Source organism: Neopelma chrysocephalum, unplaced genomic scaffold (assembly GCF_003984885.1).
Source record: "Neopelma chrysocephalum unplaced genomic scaffold, ASM398488v2 Primary Assembly neopelma1_155, whole genome shotgun sequence".
Lineage (NCBI taxonomy): Eukaryota > Metazoa > Chordata > Aves > Passeriformes > Pipridae > Neopelma > Neopelma chrysocephalum.
The window spans coordinates 2,028,391-2,050,424 of record NW_020897817.1 but is presented as its reverse complement, the minus strand read 5'-3'; the positions used below and the strand labels follow the sequence as shown (position 1 = coordinate 2,050,424).

General features: G+C 65.1%; 2 protein-coding genes across 3 annotated transcripts; one reads left to right on the top strand and one right to left on the bottom strand.

Annotated features, from left to right (window-relative positions):
- The first annotated feature begins 31 nt into the window (after nucleotides 1–31).
- Nucleotides 32–5,396, top strand: YARS (tyrosyl-tRNA synthetase). The gene is made up of 14 exons (XM_027701254.1): nucleotides 32–103; nucleotides 215–279; nucleotides 791–937; nucleotides 1,023–1,198; nucleotides 1,516–1,645; nucleotides 1,918–1,998; nucleotides 2,273–2,365; nucleotides 2,563–2,698; nucleotides 2,862–2,947; nucleotides 3,300–3,435; nucleotides 3,831–3,925; nucleotides 4,039–4,232; nucleotides 4,360–4,501; nucleotides 4,689–5,396. Exons 1-14 carry the CDS (start codon nucleotides 88–90, stop codon nucleotides 4,797–4,799), a joined length of 1,608 nt encoding a protein of 535 aa, XP_027557055.1. The 5' UTR covers nucleotides 32–87; the 3' UTR covers nucleotides 4,800–5,396.
- A 197-nt stretch (nucleotides 5,397–5,593) lies between these two features.
- KIAA1522 (KIAA1522 ortholog) lies at nucleotides 5,594–21,422 on the bottom strand. Of its 2 annotated transcripts, none has more exons than XM_027701340.1 (7): nucleotides 21,202–21,422; nucleotides 11,641–11,796; nucleotides 11,362–11,417; nucleotides 10,077–10,194; nucleotides 9,595–9,711; nucleotides 6,612–9,476; nucleotides 5,594–6,425 (listed from the first exon to the last, which is right to left on the bottom strand). In XM_027701340.1, the coding sequence occupies exons 1-7, from the start codon at nucleotides 21,287–21,289 to the stop codon at nucleotides 6,403–6,405; spliced, it is 3,423 nt and encodes a 1,140-aa protein (XP_027557141.1). In that variant the 5' UTR covers nucleotides 21,290–21,422; the 3' UTR covers nucleotides 5,594–6,402. The 2 variants fall into 2 exon arrangements, with proteins under 2 accessions (XP_027557141.1, XP_027557142.1); XM_027701341.1 differs by lacking the exon at nucleotides 21,202–21,422 and adding an exon at nucleotides 13,200–13,565.
- Between the last annotated feature and the right edge of the window lie 612 nt (nucleotides 21,423–22,034).

The window sequence follows — 22,034 nt, the reverse complement described above, 5'->3', positions numbered from 1 at the left end:
GCGCCCCCTCCCCGCCGTTCACCTTCCCATCGGCAGCTCGGCGATCGTGCCGCCCAGGCGCCGGTAGCCGAGCGCCGAGCGGGGCTGATGCAACCCGGGGCAGGTCGGTGGGGACGGGGAGGGGAAAAGGGGGGGAACGAGGGGGGATTTTGGGGGGTCTTGGAGAGTCCTGGGGTGGTGGGGGCTCCGGTAACGCTTTGTCCTGCCCCCGCAGCCGCCGCCATGGAGCCCGCGCCCGGCCCGCAGGAGAAGTATCAGCTCATCACGCGGAACCTGCAGGTACCGGGGGATGGGTGGGGAACGGGGAGGGGGGATCGGGGCGGGATCGGGGGGAATAGGGCAGGATCGGGGGAATAGGGCAGTATCGGGGGGAATAGGGCAGGATCGAGGCCCGGACAGGGGTATTAGGGCAGGATCGGGGGCAGGGCAAACCGGGGCGGGGGAATCGGGGCAGGATTGGGGGGATCGGGGCAGGGTTGGGGGAAGGATCAGGGGGTGGATCAGGGGGATTAGAGCAGGAATACGGGTTGGGGAGGAGGGATCTGGGCAGGATCGAGTCCAGGTACCGGGGGGACCGTGGCTGGAGCGGGGGCAGGATCGGATCCGGAGTGGGGGGATCAGACCTGTATCGGGGCCCGGGCAAAGGGGTGTGGGGGGCTCAGAGCCGGGTGTAGCCCCGGGGATGAGCCCCTGGCACCCGGGACACGTGGTGTGCCCAGCCCGCCCCCCCGCAGGACTGTCCTGCCCTCCCCAGCTGTGCCAGATGTGCCTGTTTTGTGCCCCCCTCCAGGAGGTGCTGGGCGAGGATAAGCTCATGGCCATCCTGAAGGAGCGGGAGCTGAGGATCTACTGGGGCACGGCCACCACGGGCAAGCCCCACGTGGCCTATTTCGTGCCCATGTCCAAGATTGCGGATTTCCTGAAGGCTGGGTGTGAGGTAACGGGGTCACACCGGGACCCCTCACCCCGGGGAGGGGTGGGTTCCCTGAACCCCTGGCATTGACTTGTGCCCTCTCTGCCAGGTGACAATCCTCTTTGCTGACCTCCACGCTTACCTGGACAACATGAAGGCCCCCTGGGAGCTGCTGGAGCTGCGCACCCGCTACTACGAGCACGTGATCAAGGCCATGCTGGAGAGCATCGGGGTGCCCTTGGACAGGCTCAAGTTCGTCCGAGGCACCGACTACCAGCTCAGCAAGTGAGTCCTGGGGCACCTGGGCTGGCACAGCTCGGCCTTCTCCTGACCCTGCCCTGCTCCTGGGACACCAGGTGCCTCCAGGGTTTGTCTCCTCTCAGTGAGGCCAGAACCAGCCACTCTGGGGTGTCCCCATGTGAGCCCTGGGCCGGCAGAGCCCGACCCGGGGCTCTGCTGCTCCTGAGCCTGCCCTTCTCCTGACCCTGCTCCTGGGGCAAAGTGAAGGTGCCTCCAGGCTTTGTCTGCTCTCAGTGAGGCCGGGGCCAGCCGCTGTGGGATGCTCCCCGTGCCAGGTGGGCTCAGTGGTGCCCTTCCCACAGGGAATACACGCTGGACATGTACCGCCTGTCCTCGGTGGTGACGCAGCACGACGCCAAGAAGGCAGGGGCGGAGGTGGTGAAGCAGGTGGAGCACCCCTTGCTGAGTGGTTTGCTCTACCCAGGCCTGCAGGTGAGGCAGGGGCTGCCCAGGGAGGTGCTGGCAAAACCAGGACCGCAGGGGTGTGAGGGGCTGGGCGTCCAGGTCGTTGTTCTCCACCCCAACGTCCCACCCGGCAGCGGCACAGAGTTGCTGGTGCAGCAGACAGTCCAGAATATTCCCGTCCTTTCCCAGGGTGGGAGTGCTCTGGGAGAGGTTGAGGGACAGGCAGGACATCTGAAGGCTGAGCAGAGCTGGAGTGGGGCGTTTTGGGCCCAGCCTCAGGGCTCTGTGTGTCCCCACAGGCGCTGGACGAGGAGTATCTCAAGGTGGACGCGCAGTTTGGAGGGGTTGACCAGAGGAAGATCTTCACCTTTGCAGAGAAGGTCAGGAATGGGTGGGTTTCTGCCATCCTGGGGCTTGAGGGAGGGCTTGGACACTTGCTGATCCACTGGGAGAAGGGTGTGTGGGGTTTTGGTTGGACCCACAGTGCTCTGTGCTGCAGGGCTCTGGTGCCCTGGGAGCTCACAATGGCTCTCTGGGTCCTGTTATTCTGGATTCCAAAGTCATCTGGAGCCAGGAGCAAGCAGGGATCGTGAGTGAGAGGTGATCTTTGGATGAGCATTGTCCCTGACTTGCCTCTTTCTTGCCTTTTCCCAGTACCTCCCTTCCCTGGGCTATGCCAAGCGTGTCCATCTGATGAACCCGATGGTTCCTGGGCTGACAGGCAGCAAAATGAGCTCGTCAGAGGAGGTTGGTGCCTGATCTGGCTGTGCCAGGGGGGTGTAAGAGGGGCAGGTTGAGGGCTGGGGGTGTACAGGCTGCACCCCAAGGCAAGGTGACCTCTCTCTGCTCACACGGGGTTCTAGGGAGCTGCAGCGACTCCCTCGTGAGTTTTCTCTTTTGGGCAAAATGTTGGGTAAAGGGTCTGAGGAAATCTCTTGCTGCAGGACTCAAAGATTGATCTTCTGGACCGCAAGGAGGATGTGAAAAAGAAGCTGAAGAAGGCTTTCTGTGAGCCAGGGAATGTGGAGAACAACGGTGTCCTCTCCTTCATCAAGCACGTCCTCTTCCCCCTCAAGTCAGGTGAGGAATCACCACACTTGGGGGTGTTTTCCCCATGGATAAGAAGAGGGGACAGGAGCGTGTCCCCTGAGTGCCACCTCCCCAGCCTGTGGTCCCCACCCTGGGCAGGGTGGTTTTATCTGAGCCTTGAGTTAATCTGAGCCTTAAAATCTGTGTGTCGCAGAGTTTGTGGTGCTGCGAGAAGAAAAATGGGGAGGAAACAAAACCTACACGGACTACGAGGCCCTGGAGAAGGACTTTGCTGAGCAGGTGAGTGCTGGCAGGGGCTGAACCTTCTCCCTGTGCCTGAGGCTCTCGTGAGCAATCTGGGAGCAGCACTGGGAGATGGAGATCCACACTGGGAAGAGGTGTGGAGTGTGGCCCAGTGATGGGGTGCTCCCAGCCAGGATGTGGGGTCACCAGCTGTCCTGGTGCAGGGCAGGGCCACATCAGCCTCATCCTGGAACAGAGCAGCAGTTAAACCCTTCTCAGCTGTTCTCAGATGGAAGCAGAAGTGTCCAAAAGAAGGGCTCTGATGTCCAAGGGGAACCAGGCCCAGGGTTGGGGTTCATCTCCAGTTCCCACCCTGGGCCTCAGACAGGAACCTGTTTGTCACGTCCAGGTCGTGCACCCCGGAGACCTGAAGAACTCGGTGGAAGTGGCCCTGAACAAACTGCTTGACCCCATCAGAGAGAAGTTCAACAGCCCAGAGCTGAAGAAGCTGAGCAGTGCTGCATATCCCAACCCGTCCAAAGCCAGTAAGGAGGTGCTGGGAGCTGAGGGAAGTGGGGCCCTGGGACCTCAGGGAAGCGGAGCCCTGACCACGCGGGGCTGGGTGGGAGAGAGTCTCTCCAGGAACTGAGGTTAGAGAGAAGATCTGAAACTTCAGTCTCAGAAACAGCCCTGGAGAACACTGGGAGAGGTGAGGAAGGCCAGTGCCAGGGCTGTTTGCCTGCTCTGGAGATGCTGCTCTGGTGCTTGAGAGGGCAACACTGCAGAGGAGGGGCTGTGCTCCCTGGTGTAGAGACAGACAAGGAATTCCCTGCAGGGTATTCCCCCCAGGGCCTGCATTTGGGAGTGACTGTGCTCCCCAGGGCTTGGCCAGCTCCCTGAGTTTATGCTGAATGACATGACCATTCCCTTTGCCCTGCAGAGCCTGGAGAGAAGGGCACCAAGAACTCGGAGCCAGAGGAAGTGATCCCGTCCCGGCTGGACATCCGCGTGGGCAAAGTGATCAGCGTGGAAAAGGTACAACGGGGCACTGGAGGAGAGTAACCACCCCACATGGACATTTGGGGGCTGTGAAAGGGTCTGCCCCCTCCTCTGCCACCCCATTCCCACCCCTGCCCCTCCCCTGGCAGCACCCGGACGCAGACAGCCTGTACGTGGAGAAGATCGATGTGGGCGAGGCCGAGCCCCGCACCGTGGTCAGTGGCCTGGTGCAGTTCGTCCCCAAGGAGCAGCTGCAGGACAGGCTCGTGGTGCTGCTCTGCAACCTCAAGCCCCAGAAGATGAGGGGAGTGGAGTCTCAGGGCATGGTGCTGTGTGCCTCCAGGTGAGGGAGGGAGGGGGGCACCGGGGTGGGAGCACTCCAGGAGGACAGTCTGGACTGCCCTGTGCTGCCCCAGGGCGCTGAGGGGCAGGTGGGGACCACCTTGGGGTGACTCTGCTTTGTCTTCCAGCGTGGGGGAGCCCCGGCAGGTGGAGCCCCTGGACCCGCCGGCCGAGTGCTGCGCCGGGGAGCGCGTCTACGTGGAGGGGTACGAGGGCGGGGAGCCCGACGAGGAGCTCAAACCCAAGAAGAAGGTCTTTGAGAAGCTGCAGGTGAGGGGCTGGGAACAGCTCAGCGTGGCTGGGGCTCCAGGCATTGACTGGGGCAGTGCTTAGGGTGTCCCCACCTTTAGGTGACCCCAGATTGGCCGTTTGCCCCTCAGTGCCCACGGTTGTTACTGTCAGCAAAGCTGGGCACTGCTGCCCCGCTGCTGATCCTGCCTCCCTGCTCTGCTCCCAGGCTGATTTCCGTGTCTCCGAGGACTGTGTCGCGCAGTGGAAGCAGAGGAACTTCCTGACCAAGCTGGGGAGAGTCTCCTGTAAAAGCCTCAAGGGTGGAACCATCAGCTAACAAGTGCCAGGGCTGCTGCTCGTGCCTCCTGCCTGGGCCCCGCCACCACCTCGGTCTCTGCCATCTCCCCCCTCAGTGCCCCGAGCTGGGGGCTCAGCCCTGCGGGACCTGGGGGCTCTAGGACTGAATTTGCAGCCTCCAACATCCCCCCTGGGCCTCGTCTGTGGGCCAGCACTGGGGACTGGAGGTGGCATCCCACCTACGGGGCCTGTGTGACTCATCCCCGTGGCCTTCAGCTCCACGCTGGGGCCATGGGCTCGCTCCCAGTTGTGCCATGGACCGCACTCCCTGCCCACTGGTCCCGAATGGGACGGCATGTGTGGGTGCTGCGGTGAGGGCAGAAGGGAAAAGCTGCTTCTCAAACCTGTGTTGCTGCTACCAGGGCTGGGACAGCCCAGCAGGACCGTCCCCTGCCCTGCCTGGGCACCTCCTGCTCCACCCTCAGCCCACCAGGGCTGTGGCCACTGGGGCTGCTCTTTGGCCAGGAGCCCAGGGAGCACCCGTGGGTCTGTTCCAAGCCTGTGGGGGGGTGTGGGCCTTAAACACTGACTCGGGATCCATCTGTCATAAACCCAATAAAACGTCGAGCTGACTGCACAAGGGTGTGCCTGTCTGTCCAGGGAAGGTGGCTGAGCTGGCAGCCAGCCCTGCTCCTGAGCTTTAGTGGGCACTGGTGCTGGGAACCAGCCCCATGGGGGTCTGTGCCCGCCCTGGAGCTCGGCACCATCCAGAAGGGACCTGCCACACGTGGCAGTGCCGTGGCCATAAGCCAGGAAGCACAGGAGGCAACGAGCTTAGGTCATCATTTTTACCAGCCAGGTACAGAGCTCTGAGCAGCTACTCGGCGGCAGAGGGTCGGTTGCTTTTGGTTTGGTTTGGTTGGGTTTGTTGGTTCGTTGTTGGTTGGTTGGTTGGTTTGGTTGTTTTTTTTTTACAATCAAAAGAAATCAAAATGTGACCCGAGTTTACAGAAAGAATCGAGGCTCCACCCCAGAGCCCAGGGCCTGAAGACCAGCTCAACGGGCAGCCAGGCTCCCCCTCACCCTGTGGCCAGCGTGGCTGCAGGATGGCTGGGATGGGCAGTGGCGAGTGGCCGGAGCCGGCACTGGCCACAAGCCCCTCTTGCCTCTCCATCAGGGGACAAAGCCCTGGTCCCTCCCAACCAGTGCCTCCATCCCGTCCTGCTCCTGTTTGCATCCCCCCCGGGCACTGCCGTGGCCAAAGCCTTCCCATTCCCTTGTCCAAAGTGCTTCAATTCCTCGCAGGCCTGGAGCAGAGTGGTCCCACCTCTGGTGTCTTCGGTCCCCAAACTCCTCTCGGCTCCGCACGCCCAGACCAAGCAGCAGCCTGGCAGGGAGGAGGTGCTGGCTCTGGGCACAGGCCTCGAGTCCAGTAAAAAAAAAAAGCAAAATAAAGCTGTAGTACTTAGGAAAGTGAAACCAACACCATTTTTGCATAAATATCATCAAGGCCGTGGAGGCTAAGGCTGTTTGCTTCCTGTATTAAGTTAGTTGCCAGTTCCACACTCGTCCGTTGACCTGCCCAGGTCCCTGAGAGATTTGGATTCCTGTCCGTGGGGGCACCAGTCCTGCAGCATCGTCCTTCAGGCCGTCTCTCCCCGTCCATCTGCAAAGCAGAAGGGAAGAGCCCGTCAGCCACCCCGAATCCCCACTTCCCACAGCCCTGCCAACACGGCCCAGCTGCCGCACTGGGAGCCTATAGGTCGGGAATGCACAGCCTGGGAATGCACAGCTCAGGATCCTGAGCACCTACAGCAGCAGCATTCCTGAACCGGGCTCCCATCCCACGTACCTTGTGCAGGGAGGCTCTGAGCTGGCGGCTCCGTGGTGTCCCTGCCTTCCGTCCCCACCGTCCCTGCCAGCTCGCTCTTAGTCCTGCTCTCATCCGCCGGCACTGCCATGGCATTCCCGTCCGGCACCGGGGAGCCCAGCGCCTCTGCCCCCGCTGCCTTTGGGCTCAGCGGGGAAGGAGCCGGCCCTGGGCCCAGCGAAGGCTTCTTGGCTACCGGAGGGGGGACCTTGCCGGGTTTTCGGTGGGCTTGTGCCTTGCCAGGGCCCTGCGGGGCGGCCGCCGGAGCCGCCGAGCGCTGCCCCGAGAAATTCATCAGCTCGGCCACCAAGTTCCTCTTCAGGTCGGCCTGTGCCTCGGGGGACGAGGCCGTCTCGATCACCAGCTTCCTGGAGCTCTTGGCGAAGATGAAGCTGGCGGTGGAGGCCGCCGACTTGTTCCTGGGGGAGAGCTGCCCATCCTCAGGGGCCCCCCCGGGCTGGGCCGCTTGGCCGCCGGGCGGCTTCTCCGCGGCCCCGCCGGAGGCCAAGGCGGCCGCCCTGAGGTGCACGGCGTGGTGGAGCGGGTTGGAAGGCACCGTGTCTTTGGCAGGAGGGGGCTGCCGCGTGGACAGGGACCGGCGGACGGGCTTCTGCGGGGCCGGGCGCTCCTCGGCCCCGGCCGGCGGCTCCACGCTGACGGAGCGCAGCCGCACCATCTGCAGCAGCGAGGGCGTGACGATGGGCAGGCTGGCGTCCTCCTTGGGCACGGGGCCGCTCTTGCTCCGCGACACCGGCTCCTTCCTGGCGTCCGCCCGCGGGCCGTTGGCCGCCTTCTTAAGGCTGATTTGGGGTGGCAGAGCCGGAGCCGAGGGTGGCGGGAGAGGCGGCGGCGGCGGCGGCACGGTGGCCTCGGGAAGGGGCTCGGCGGGACACGGGGGCTGCGGTGCCCCGGCTGGTGGGACTTGCTGTTGGCTGCACGAGGATGGTGAAGGCGCAGCCTCCGGGCTCGGTGTCGCTTTCTGCCCGTCCGCCGGAGCCGAGGTGGCATCGGGCAGGCTGGAGAGATAGGATTCATCCGGAGGGGGGAAGTCTGCCATGGACAGGTCGTGTTCCTCGGGAGCCGGCGGTGGTGGCGGGGGCCAGGCGGTGTCGGCGGGGGGCTCCCCGGTGGTCTGGGGGCTCCCCTCCGCCTTCTTGGCTGGCGGGGGAGGCGGGTGGTAGGCAGGAGGCGGCGATGGAGGTGGAGATTTGCCGCTGGGCTTGGCCCCGGGCTCCTGGCAGGCAGTGCTGGGCGCTGGGGGGTCTGACGAGGGCAGGAGGGGGCCGGCGGGGGCCGGGGGCTGCTGGGGCTTGGTGGGTGGTGGGGAGAAGGGAGCGGGAACCTTGGGGTGCGGCGGGATGATGAACCGGTCCGAGCGGCAGGTCAGCGCCTCGGGGGGCGTCGGGTCCGAGGCTGAGGAGGAGATGGAGGTGAGGGAGGAGGACACGGAGAGCGCAGGCGACTGAAGGGAGCAGACCCGGTCTGGCTTCTGGGGCTGAGACTTGCCTGGGGACACAGATGGGGGTCCCAGCCCCTTGGTGGGCAGTGTGGGCGTCCCGCTCTGGCTGGAGTAGCCGCTGGAGGGGGACATGGTGCGGTCAGACCCATCCGGGCAGCTCCACTTGGGCTGAGCTTGGGGCTCCCTCAGCACCACAGTCACCCCGGGGCGGCCCCGTGAGGCCTCGGGGGAGCTGGCCCCAGCCAGGCTCTCGGAATGGAGGCTGCTGGTCTCACTCAGCGACGATGGGGAGAACACCTCATCCTCGGCCGTGGGGCTGAAGGGCTCGGGGCGCGGGGACCAGGGCGCGCTGCTCTCCCGCTGGGGCCGCCGGTCGGGCTTGGGGGGCAGCCCCAGCACCTTGGGCTCCCCATCATCCTTTTGGTGCAGTGAGTAGGTCCTGCGAGGGGGGGCCGGGGGCTTCTTCATCTTTCTGAGAGAGACGCTGCGGGCGGAGGAGCGCTCGCTGGCCAGGCTGCCTGTGTCCGAGCCGTCCGCCTGGCTGCTCATGCTGTAGGCAGGGGACACCCGGCCGCTGCTGCTCCCCACGGCCAGCGAGGCCCCAGGTGTGAGGCCGGGGGGCTTGGAGCAGGAGCTGGCGAAGCTGGCGGAGCTGTAGACGCTGATCTGGTCAGTATCGGAGCGAGCCGCGGCGTCCACCTCGCCGTGTGGCCCCGCCTCGTGCTGCCGGTGGTCGCAGCCGCCCTGGGAGGAGATGGTGGAGCTGTTGGAGACGATGGTCTCCGTGGACTGCGAGTGGCTCCAGTTGTCGCTGGAGGAGGAGGGCTCGCGGCTGCGGGCGCTGCGCTCGGAGAAGCGGGAGAGGGATCGCACCGAGGCCGGGCTGGAGGACACGAGGCTGCAGCGGCTCAGCGTCCGCACGCTGCTCCGCGTCAGGGCCACCACGTCCACCATGGGCGGCAGGATGGCGTTGGGGATGATCTTGGACATGTAAGTGCCCTGGGGCGAGATGGACATCACGGGGCCTATCGCCACCTCCGGGTGGTTGGCGTAGGTGGTCATGCCCGGCACGGCCAGTGACTTGGGCCTCAGCATGGGCGACAGCTTGGCCGCTGTCTTCCTCCCCACCAACGTGTCGTCGTAGTAAACCCTGTTGATGTGCTTCTGTAGGGCCGCGTCTGCCTCCTCCAAGGCTCCCAGGCAGACGCGGGCGCCGCCGGGCACAGCCAGAGGCTGCAGCTTCCCGTCGATGGTGGGGATGCGGACGGCGTCGCCCGAGACCTGCCCACCGTTCAGCAAGGGCTGCGCTGCCTGGCTGCCCCCGCGCCCCGCCGGCCCTCGCCCGTCAGCCCCGGGATGGCCCTTGGCTTCGTGGCTGTTCCTGAGACCTGTGAGCAGGGAGAGATGACCTCAGTGTGATCCCAAAGCTGACGCTCCGAGCCAAGGCAAACGGAGCTTGGGCAACGAGACCAGACCCTAACAATCCCCCCTACCCCCAGTGCTTACCCAGCTCCTTATGGACATGTTGGGGGATGCCCAGCACCGTCGTCCTCCTGTCCTTCCTCTTCTTGCCACCCCTCTCCGAGGATTTGGGAAAGGAGTCGTGCGGTCGGAAGGTGGAACCTACAAGAGGCGTGAGGGGGTCCAGCAGGTGTGAGGGGGGCCCTGGCCAGGGTGTCCCCAGTGTCCCCAGCACCCCCTCACTGACAGAGATGCTCCAGGATGAGCCGGGCTCAGGCATGGAACAGCCCGGAGAGGCATCAGCAGCAGGGAGGAGACAGCGTCTATCTGTCTGTCCATCCCCCTCGCCCTGCCCCAACGCTCTGACTCAGCCGGAGTTGCTCTCATCTCTCCCAAGGGCCCCCAAATCCCTGCGCTGGCTCGTGGCCACGCCAAGGCAGAGCCCAGCTTTCCTGCCATGAGCTCCGACCCCCCTGGCACCCCCTTGCCTGGTGTCCCCCCCGTCCCATGGTCGCCCAGCCGGGTACCTTTCCGCTGGATCATCTCGGAGCGGATGGAGAGGGCGTCCTCAGAGGTGCTGTCCGTGGCACAGGAGGCCGCCCGGCTCCGGATGGACACACTGTCATCCTCCGAGAACGCGCAGGACTGCGGGGACAGAGGGACAGTGGGCTCAGAGGACCCCGGGCAGCGGGGACGGAGCTGCCCCAGCCCCAGCCAGGCCCCTTCCCTGCCTCACGCTCACTGAGCAGCCCAGACAAAAGCTTTTCCGAGGGCCAAAGGCTGAGTCAGCCACGCCGGCATCCAGAGTCCTCCCACCAGGAGCGGGGCCGGGAGCAGCCCCTGGGACCCCGCGTGGCCTCACAGCCCCCCGGAGAGCAGGACAGCCGGGATCTGGCCCACCAGGGGAGCACCTGAAGGAACCGCCAGCCCTGCCTCTGTGCCAAGCCAAAATTGGCCCCATGGCTGTTCCCAGCCCAGCTGCGACCCGGATCCCAGGGCTGGAGGGCTGCCATGGCTGGGAGAGGGGCGTGGGACAGGGACAAGCAGGCAGGGATGCAGTCAGGCTGGGGACCCCCTGCACTCAGGTGCCACCGTGGGCACGGCCAGCGGCACAGCCCCGCGTTAGGCACAGCTTCCAGTGTTCCCACCCCTCCAAACCATCCCTTGGCACAGGCAGAGGTCGGGATGAGACACATCCTGACTCCTCCGCCTCACTGCCCTGGTGGCTCTGCCCACCCTGGGGTTTCCAGACCCTGCTTCCAAGGGGTTAAAGGGGACAAGAGCCAGGGGGAGGCAGCGGCTTGAGCAAACACAGGCGTGTGAGGCACTGGCAGCAGGGTCAGAGCCCAGGGACAAGCCAAAGCCCAGCTTGGCCAAGAGAGTGGAGTTTCTCCTCGTCAGCAGCTGGGGAGGGGCAGAGACACCAGGTTGGATATGGCCAACAGTCCCTATTGTGCCATCCTGTCCCTCCACTTTGGTCAGGGCTGCCAGGGGACACCAGTGGGACAGGAACAGGGGGATGGAGGGATGCAGGAAAGGGGGGGTCCCCGGCAGAGCCCCACACAGCAGAATGTGTCGAGGCCAAGGACAGAAACAGTGGCTCATTATGGGGCAAAGGGGATGACACCAAGGGACACACAGCCCCTTCCTGCCCAACAACCCCCCTGGACATGGTCCTGCCACCTTGGCTGGTTCCCTGTCTGACCCCAGACGCCACTTAGGGGGGACAGAGGAGCCATCCTGTGTCCCCTCACCCCCCGGGGCACCCCCAAGAGCACCACAAGGCAGAGGCAGATCCTCGGCAGGGCTCACCTGGAGGCTGCTGGTGTCCCCGTGGTCCCAGGCACTTTTGGTCTGCTTCTGCTTCTCTGTGGAGGGAAGGCAGGAGGTAAATCCCCCCGGGGAGAGCCCGCAGGCAGGGAAGCAGCTGCCGAGCTGGCAGTGCCCCCTGCACACCCCGGCCACCGCTGGACTCCGGTCAGTCCCATCGCGCCGCCCACACAGCCCAGCCAGCCAGGAGCTGGGGACAGCCAGGAGCTGGGGACAGCCAGCTGCCCTTCCGCCGCATCCCCAGGGCTGGGGACAACCTACCTTGGTGCTGCAGGGACTTCAGCCCCTGCTGAGCCTGGTTGTGCAGCTCCTCCAGGTGCGGGGGCCGCGTGCTGGGGAAGAAGACGTTGTCGGGACATTCCTCGCCCGCCGTGTACTGCACACTCAGCCGCTTCTCGCCCTCGCCCTTGGCAGCGCCTGCGGGGGGACAGGGGGGTCAGCTCGGCTGGGGGGGCACAGCCCTGATCCCACCGAGGCACCCCCACCCACGGGATGCAGCCGGGAGAAGCACCGGGCGATGACAACCATCCCGGGATGACGTTATCCCGCCCAGCTCCAAACTGAGAAATCATATCCCACGGCTCTGCCCGGCCGGTCGATACGCTGGAGTCGGGATGTCTCCACTGGTTTTCCCCCCCACTGGCTGGAGCTGTGCTGGGTATGGGACCACCCTCCTCCCCAGCGCCTTCGTTAGGAGTAAACAAGGAGCGAGTTGTGCAGGGCTGGGGGCAGCGGAGCAGGAAGGGCAGCACGGGGGGATTAAATGTGGATGGGAAGATGACGACTTTCCCTTCGGAGCGTTGCGTCATTCCCAGGCCTTGCTCATCACCCCAAGAGCAGGGACTCACCCCATGCCCATCCCACGGCTGGGAACTGCACAGACAAGGGAAACTGAGGCACGACCAGCTGCAGAGACCCCACAGGACCCAAATTCCTGCTCCGAGCCCCCCGGGGTGCTGCACACCCCATCTGCCACGCCTGGGACGGCACAGAGCCCTCACTCCCCATCTCACAGCCCCCTCCCCACAATCATCACCAGCACCTCGGGGTGCCCACGACGGGGGGCCGCCCTGGCACCACCCAGACAGGGCACTGCGGCACCGAGGCACAGCCCTGCCTGCGAAGCCTCAAACTCTTCCTGCCCGGAAAACAAAACCCGATTCGAGGCTGAGGAAGGGAAGGGCGAGCACAGGAAACCGTCGGGGCTGGCGGCAGCACCCCGGGGCCACGGGCACCTGCTGCTCAGCATCGCCGGTGTCACACACCCGTCCCCTTGTCCCCCCGCGTCCCCCACGTCCCCCATCCCCTCACGGCCAGCCCGGCCAGGCAGCGAGGCAGCCGTGCTCTGACTCCATCCAGCACACAAAGGAGCAGGCCTGGAACAATGGAGCCGCCCGCCCTGCCGCCATGCCGGCCCCTGCCTCCGCCAGCACCCACGGGCACGGGGGCACGGCCAGCCCGGCACAGCCTGGTGCCACAGGGGTCCCCTGTGCTGGCGCAGGGGCCCCTGCAGGAGACACAAGACACCCACAGCCCCCCCACCATCATGTTCCTAAACCCTTTTCCCCCCCAATTTCGGCAGCCCCTCGCCTGACACCCCTCCAAACACCCTTCCAGAGAGAGGAGCGCTGTGATTTATTCCATTAACTTCCCGGCGGGCGAGGCCAGGGCTGGGGTGACCTTCCCTGCCCTCCCCCGGGGATGGCAGCCCCCCTGCCCACTGCGGGTGACCAGCGGGGGTCCTGGCGGGCAGGGGTTGTGTAAGGACAAGCCGCTGCTCCCTCTCTCCCTCCCTCCCTCCCTCCCAGCTGCTCACTCACCCTTCTTCTTGAAGAAAGCCAGAAGCGAGGAGAGGTTCCTGCCCATGAAAACCACCATGGTGGCCGGGGAGAGGGTCTGGTCCCCAGAGAAGGGGGGGCTCCGCCGCCCCCCAAGGAGGCTCAGCCTATTGTGCTGTGGTCGGCGAGGCAGATGCCGGCGGTCCCCACCTCCCTCCCTCCGTCCTCATCCGCACGGCGGGAGGATGCTCGGCCAGGCAAAGAGGCTCCTCCAGCGCAGCTGCCTCTGAGCGGGGAGAAGCCCGACCCGGGGACGGCTGCGCGGTGGCAGGAGGGGACAGCCCCAGCTGCGCCCACCGCGCTCCTCGGTCACGGGAGAAGGAGAGCGGGGGCCCCTCCTCTGGCCTCCCTCTCGCTCCCCCGGCTCTCCCGCCTCCTCCCACGCACGGCACGGACCACAGGGATCTGTTCTTCCAGGCTCACGGCCAGGATTTCCCCCGATTTCCCCTTCCCGCGGCCCTGGGACCCCCCCCCCGGGACGCTGCTCCCGCAAACCAGTTGCTCGTTTCCACAACAGTGCGGCCAACTGGGAAGAACTGGGAGGCTTCTCCTCCGGCAAGCACCAGCCCTTGGGATATGACACAGCACAGACAGCAGGGCTGGCATTCCCCTTCCTTGCCCATCCCCAGTGCCCCCCGGGACGTGGTGCCCACCACAGCCCTCCCGGCTCCTGGCACAGCTCAGCCCAGAGCAGGGGGACACGAGCCATGGTGGGGCAAAGGGTGTTTGTCCTTGGGGACAGGGCGTCCAGCACGGCCACGTCACGGTCACAAGGGCTGGGGGAGAACCAGGTCTCAGACCAGTCTAACCAGTAGCTCCAGCTGCTGGCGCGGGGGCACATAAGGCAGGGGCAGAAATGCCAGGCAGTCAGGCGCTGGCACAGCCCTGGCACTGATGGTCCCCACCATGGATTTGCTCCATGCTGCCAGGGCAGTGGAGCCAGGGAATCCTGTGCCATCTTGGGAATCGGCCCCATTCCCCCCCTTTACAAGCGTTTTGTCCTAAAAGGTGAAGAGCACCTGCCAGCAGGCAGCTGTGCCCTCATGCCAGCTGGGAGCAGACGTGTCAAACCCTCCATTCCTTGTCCTGCCAGCTCTCCACAGCCTGTGCCCAGGGTTTATTCCATCAGGACAGAGGCTGGGTTGCAGTCAGAGCAGCATCACCCAACACAGGGTCCCAGCAGACCCCAGGAAGTGACTGTGCAGCCCAAGGCACCGTTTGACCTTGTGAAGGGCACCTTTGTGTTCCCAGCCAGGCAGCGCCAGGTTCAGCAAGGACTTCTTCTCTGGAACTCCTCCATGGCCACAATGCCCAACACCAGCAGCGCCCCGGCTGTGCCTGCCCCAGCACCTGCCCCAGCACCTGCCCCTGCACAGGCAGGATCGGCCCTGCTGCCCACACGATCACCCAGAAGGTGCCGGGGGCCGCGGGCAGACGCTCCCCGGCTCTTTCCACAAGCACAAGTGGAAAAGGGACATAATTAAAGGGCTGAGGAAGCACAAAGCCGGCAGCCACGTGCTGCGCTGAGCACTGACTGCCCTCTGCGCTCCGGGCAGCCCGTCACGAGCCCAGCGAGGGCCATGGATGGTGGCAGCCGAGGGACACTGCTCCCGGCTCCACAGGGAAGGGTCCAGCTCTCCATCTCTGCCTGCATGGATGGGGCTGCACTCAGGATGCCCCTTCATGGCACCAGGGGCTCTGGGAGCCTCTGCAGTGAAGGTGGACAGTGGACAGTCCCCTCTGTGCTGCTGGTGCCGATGGCAGCACGCATGGAGGCTGCTCCCAGGGCTGTGAGGACATTCGCAGGTGCTGGCAGACACCCTGTCCCTGCTCCACCTTCCTTCATGGGCCCATTGCCCACGAGGACACAAAGGACCTCGGGAACGTCCCTCGCTGACAACACTTTTGTCCCCCTCCTGAGTGTGATATCGCTGCGGTCGGGGCAGGAAGAGCTCAGCATGGCTGCCTGCAATCTCCCAAAGGATAATCCAGTGCAGAGCCAGGATTATCCTGGCCACGGAGGAGCCTTGTGGTAGCATGTGAAGAGCAGCCTCCGCTTCCCCTCCCACTCCCTGCGACCTTCGCTACCGCATCATCCTCGTCCAGCCGGCCTCACCCCTGGCTCTGTCAACACACAGTGAAACCCGCCACAAACAGGACAGGAAAAGAGGGAAAATCCAGGAGGGAGAGAGCCCTGATCCCGTGGCACAGGCTGCAGGCCTCGGTGGGCTGGGGAAGCTGCTGCAGCTGCAGCTGGTGCCGGTAGCAACACGCCCGGTCAGGCTGGTGTCCCGGCCCTTGTGCCTGTGCATTCCTTGCAATACATCCTGGATCACCCTGTCCCCTCCGGACTCAGCTCACACACGTGCCTCGTCCACATGTGGCAGCGGGATTCTCCCAGAGAAAGAGCCAGAGGGTTCTCAGCACCAGGCACTCTCTCAAGGATGGTCTCCCTGACTCGGAGCTGGTGTCTGCTGCCGCCTGCGACAGGGATGGTGTGGAGGGAGCAGAGCATCCCTGCAGCAAGGTACAGTGATAGGAAGGGACAGGGAACCCCAGGCATCTTGCCTTCAGCTCTTCCTGCTCCTCTCTGTGCTGGCAGAGCAGGGCTGGAGGGAATGGGAAGGGCTGCACAAGGGAGAGACCAGAGCTGAGACCCCCACAGGAACACGGCCGGGGCCGTTCATCCCTGGACCAGCGATGCTGCAAGTGGGACACGGTGTCAGCTCAGGTCCCTTGATGCTGCTCCTCACCTGGGGAGAGCCAGAGGAGAAAATCCCAGCTCCTGTCCCCCTCCTGGCCAGGCCTGTGCCTCCTGCAAGCAGCAGGTTTGGCCGGGCTCAGCTGCAAACATCCATCTCTGCCTGCTCGGCACTGCCTCGACTTGCCTGCTCCCCGCACAGCGGCGGCTCCTGCGGTGGGAGGCAGGGAACAGGCAGCAGCAGGAGGCAGGGAACAGGCAGCAGCTCCCTGCCCGCCCCTTCACCACCACTGACTCACCGGAGAAAAATGGGGAGGAGGGGGGAGCTGGCAGGCAGGAGGGAAGGGGCTGTGAGGTCCTCAGGGGAGCCCGCCTGTGTCCTCCAGCTCAGTGGGATGGAGCCTTTGCCTCCCTTCTTGTGGAAGCCAGAGCAGTGCAGAGGGTAGCAAGAAGCCTCTCTGCCCCACGGAGTTGGTGCTCTCCCACCCCTTTGGGGCTCCTTCCCACCACGCTACATCCAGGTGTGTGCCCAGGCTTTGGGGACCACTCTGCCCCCCAGTTGCCTGCAGATGCCATGAGCATGGATAACACTAATGGGGTGCACTAGGAACCCCATCCCAGAGAGCCCCATGGAGCAATCAGGACATGGAACCTGCCACGGCTGAGAGAGCCCCCACACTCTGCTCCAGCATCACAGAATCACAGAATAGTCCAAGTTGGAAGGGACTCTATCCTGCCCCTATGCTCCAGCATCGAGTCCCTCTCTCCCTCTGCACCCCAACCTTCAGCTGTTGAAGGGGGCTGAAGGGCCACAGTGCCCCTGAAGATAACCAGCCCTGCCACTCTTTTTCCCCCAAATCCCTGTCTCTGCACAGGATCCACACCCTAGTACACACCACAGGATCGTGCTCCTTCCAGGCAGGATAAGAACACAATAATATTTACGGTGGCTCTGGCCATGCAGCCCCCCACTGCCAACCTGCCCTCGGCCACCCTCAGGGGGCTGCTGCTCCAGCCAGGAAAACATCTCCACCAAGCAAATAAACACCACCCGACCCGCGCTGCTGGCTCGGCTCTCAAACACGATCCCACGCAGAGGCTGAACTAAAATTAATTCAACTGGGAAAACAAACTTGGATCGTTTGTTCTTCCTCTAAATCACAGCGTAGAAAACTGGCCGGTGTTGCCTCAGTGAGCCAACGGGCCCCGGCGAAGGAGCTGGCGCGGGGTGAACTCCTGCTCGGAGCAGAGTCGTGGCTCCAGCTGCCTCCAGCCAGGGCTGCTGTCATGGCAGGAGCACACGGGGTTGTGCAACAGGCCCTGACCTCGCTGCTGTCGCACACTTGCCCCACAGCCGGCCCTGTGGTGACACGCAGCGTCTTCTCCTCCCTGTGTTATCACAGACCCCGGGCGGGGGTCTGGCAGCAGCCCGGGGGGGTCCCAGTGCTGCAGAGGGGGGCAGGACCACCCCAATGCTCAGCTGTGCCTCACTCCCAGCCCCCGTAACAGCCTATCCCACCCCGTCCCCACCCCGCGCTCGTCCCCTCCCGAGAGAAGCCACCAAACAGGTTTGAAGGTAAATAACAGCCTTCCCCGGCCAGGAGCCGGATCCGGGCGGGAACATCCCAGATGGGGCTCACGGGGTGGGAGAGGGCCACGGGCAGAGCCTGGGAAGTGATACGGGGCTGCCAGTGGCATGTACGGCCAGGGACAGGCCACCAGCACCTCCTCCCTCCAAGTCCAGAGCTTTGTCACTCCCTGATCCCCCTCCCTCGGTGTCCTCCACCTCCCACGGCCGCGGTGCCCGGGGCTGGCTGCGTCCCACGGCGCGTGCCGTCATGCCCGGCGTGTTTGCAGGGTACCCAGGTGCTGCTCACATGGCAGGCGTTGCCTGTCGCAGCAGGAACTTGGCTCCGTGAAGGAGCAAACCCAGGAGACGGATTAAGGACAAGACGTTGCAGGTTTTTTCCGCGCACGGATCCACCGTCCCGCGGGCAGCGCCCAAACCCCGCTCCCACCCGCGGGGATCTCCCGAGGGAACGCTGAGGAGCTGCTGATCCTCCACTGGGGATTGGGATGGACAGGGCAATGCGGGACCAGGCAGAAGATGGGAGAAAAGGCGCCAGGTGGCAACGGGGCTGCCACCAAAACGGGGTGGGGGATAACCCACAGCCGAAGGGCAGGTCCCATCCCTGCCCCTCGGTGACAGGGTATGTGCCAAGCGGGCAGGGCACGGCATGTCGGAGCCGAGCGCTGCAGCAGCTGCCTGCCCGGGACACCCGCGGATCACCTCCTCCCCTGCTCCAGGAGCAGGAGGGGGCACCAGGAAGGGCTCAGATGTCCCAGCAGGATGCCGGGCCGGTGTGCCTGGAGAAAGCGCCTGTGTAAATCATGGTGTATCCCCCGCCGGGCCGGGCCCCTGCCCTTTTCCGCTCCCCCGGGTGTTTGCGGAGCCGGCCCAGCGTGGGTCTGGCACGGAGAGTGGCTGTGAAGGAGAGAGAGCCCAGAATTGCTCAGCCCACCCCAGAGCTGCCCAGCAGGAGCTGGGGCTGCTGAGACGCTCCAGCGCTGCCGCTGGGAAACCTCGCAGCCACACAGCACCCCCTGCCCCAAACCTGCCCCCCCTGGGCCATTTGGCTGCCCCATCCCTGGAAGTGTTCAAGGCCAGGTTGGACGGGGCTTGGAGCAACCTGGTCTAGTGAAGGTGTCCCCGCCCACGGTGGAGAGGTTGGAATGAGATGAGCTTTAAGGTCCCTTCCAACACAAACCATTCCACGATTCCATGATTTGACCCTGCAACCCGCCCCAGAGCCCACCGGTGGGAAGGCGGGTGCCGGGTGATCCCACACCCAGAGTTCTCCGCTGGCCACATCCCCGTTGAGTCCGCGGGGCACAGCCTGGCCCAGCGCCACGTTCCTCCGCCCTGACTCAGCAGGGCCCGGCGGGGCGTCCCGATAAGGAGGTGATAAGAGGCTTCGGCCTCCCTGGTGCTCAAGGACCTTCCCCAGCAGCTCCTACCACGGACAAATCCGGGAAGGAGAGGTCAGGGATGCACCTGGAGCAAGCCAGGCCCCGCTCCAGCGTGGGGACAGGGTGTGTGGGTTTGGCACTGGTGGGGCTGCGTGGGGAGGCTCAGGCAGGGAGCAGCAGGCAGAGCCACTCCAGAGCCCCCAGCTGTGCTTCTGCCTGCCCACCCTGTCCCTGGGGATCACTGCTCCAGGCAGAGCCATCCCAGAGCCCCCAGCCATGTTCCTGCCTGCCCACCCCATCCCTGGGGATCACTGCTCCAACTCCTCCATCTCCAAAGGCTCTAGGTGCCCACACCACTCCACACATGGCACAAGCACTAAAGGCATCTGCTGATGCCAGCCCGGGCCTGATAGACCAGCAACGGGCACAGCAGGGCCAAGTCTATACTTCCAGTCACTAAATAGATGGGAACTGGGGGACACTGGTCCGGTTGCCTGCCATATACAATCAGCCTCCAGCCCAAAATCCGGCAGCACCGAGGGTCTCCCAGGGCGAGATGGGGCTGCCATCGGGGCCCGTCCGGCGGGTGCCGGCACACCCTGCCCCCAGCCGGCGATCCCGGCTGCGCCCTCCGAAATGCTGAAGCGACACAATGCAAATTCTTTGGCTTTGTGGCCGCCGCGCCGTTGCCATGGAGCCGTCGCAGAGAACAAACACAACTCGCCCCATGTTTTCTCAGCACCTTCCACCCCACGGCCTTCGGCCCCAGCGCCGCCAGCCCTCGACTCCCGGGAATCGCACAGTCCCGACATCCCGCCCCTTTCAGGGCGTCCAAAACGGAGCAGGGCTTCTCCCGGCCAGCCCTGGGGAAGGGGCAGCGGTGGCACGGTCCTGGGTCAGGGACTGGCAAGGGGCACTCAAGGCTGGCAGGGGATGGAGAGGAGATGGAGGTCTGGATGGGAATGCTGCATGGAAAAGGTGAGGACATGCCAGGGATGCGGCTACAACAGACCCTGTCCAGTGGCACTGAGCCCTTCCCACACGGAGACTACAAGGGTATAACTGTGGCAGAGAGGAGCCTGCAGCCAGCCTGTAGGAGAGGTGGACAGGGCCTGCGGTCCCTGCATGGCCATGGACCCTCCTGCCTCAGTTTCCCCAGATGCCGAGGAGATGCTGTTGGCCCCCTCTCCCCGGGCAGGGTGTCCCCACCCCAGCCTCCACCTCTCTGGGACAGTTTTGCTCAGCGTGGCACTCCCCGAGCCCGTGTGGAGTTCACTTCAGACCCTGTTTACCCTGCGGACAGCTCGGCTCACGCCCCTGGGTGGCTGCTCACTGTAAAGACCGAGGGAAACAGGCCGAGGGCAGGAGGGATGGTGGGGCCAGGATCCCGAGGGGATGACAGGGGAAAACCGCCCAGTTATCCCCCCTGGGTCCTGCTAACCCCACCCCTACAACCCCAGACACCTGCCCACATGCCTGTCAGATCTCCTCCTTGGCTCAGGCCGAGCGGGGGACACGGGGACAGTTTAATGACACCAGTGGGGGAATCAGAAACCCCAGGATGGGGACGATCTTACTGCCAGAGATCTTCCCCCTTGGCATCACCCTGCTCTGATGGAGGAACCACGGAGGGAGCTCACCGGGACCGGGCACCCCGTGGGGCTGATGGTTCCTTATGCGGGTCCAGGCTGGCTGGGACCCTTTTCCCTACTCCTCTTTCCTGCGGAAAAAAGCTCGCCCTGCCCCATGCCTCCTCCTGGGCTTTCCAGCGGCATCCGCGGAGCCAGAGCACAAGGCAGTGGAGCAATCGGTGTGCGGACGGACAGACAGACGCGCAGCGAGGTGACGAGTATGGGGGGAGCAGCCCGGTGCTCCCTGCAAACACTCCCAGATCCAGCCCGGTGCTCCCCAGGTCGCAGTGGGAGAAACCGAGGCAGGGGATGGGAGCGGGGGGCTGGGGAGGAAGGTGGCGGCGGCAGCGCTGGGTCCCCGCTGTAACTGCTGGGATCCCACTCGGAAAACAAATCAGTAACTCATTCAGCTGATCCCGTCCCGATAGCGCCGGCGAGCCCATGGCCGGTCCCCGGCGTGTCAGCACAGCCCCTGCCTGCAGCCGGAGGGTCCTCCCCAGCTCCGGCACTGGCGTCAGGGGGTCTGATCCTGCCCCCCCAGCACAGGGAGGGCAGAGCGAAGCCTCCACCCGCAGCCCCCACAAGTCCTGGTGAGCCCCACATCGAGGTGGCGAACTTTCCCCGAAGTCACCAAGCCGGGACGCCCCCGCGCCCCCTCCCCTGGCATCCCCACGGCTCCTACCTGCCCTCGGCTTCCCGGCGCGGCCGAAGGGCCAGGAGGAGCCGGGCTTGGCGCCCGCCGGGCTCCTCTTGCGGTGCGCGTTGCCCATGAGGCCGCTCTCGCCTCCACCGCGGGCGGGTGGAGGGGACCGCGGTGCTACATCGCGGAGCCGGGCGGGCTCCGGCGTGGCCCGGGCGGCCCCGGCAGACGACGGCGCTCAGCCGCCGGCTCCCATCCCTCCGGCCCCGGCGGAGCTCAGCGCTCGCAGGCGGCTGTGCCGGAGCCAATGGTACAGGCAGAGAGGAGGGGCCTGCCGGAATCACCCGTCGGATCCCACAGCACCCTCCCAGCCCCATCCCTCCGGCAGGGATGCCTGGGTGATACAGAGAGGCTGAGCGGGCAAAGGGAGAGCCTCCCCCTCCTCCCCGCCCCGAACCGCAAACATCGCCGGGCATCGGGGGAGCTGGGCATGGCACTCGCCTCTCCAGCCGTGCTCCCACCTCCCTGGAGTTTGCCACGCTCCACCGAGCCGCCACCACGCCTGGCTGGCCCCGAGCACAGCTCCAACAACCGAGGCTACCACCCCCCACTCGGGGGTTTTGGGGGTCCCACCCCTATGGGGACACCCCAGCCGAGGCCGGCAGAGCGTGGCCAAGACTAGAACAGGACTTCCAAGGCTGGGGCAAAGCGCCCGAGGACACGGGCTGGGTCCGGCCGCTGCCCAAACTCAGGGCGAGCACCCACATGCCAGCGCCCACGCAGCCGTCGGTGGGTGTTAACCCCCCGCCGCCCTCCCCACGGCCACTCCTGTCTCTGGGGCAAGTCACGAGGACGTGGCTCACGCTGCCGGCACC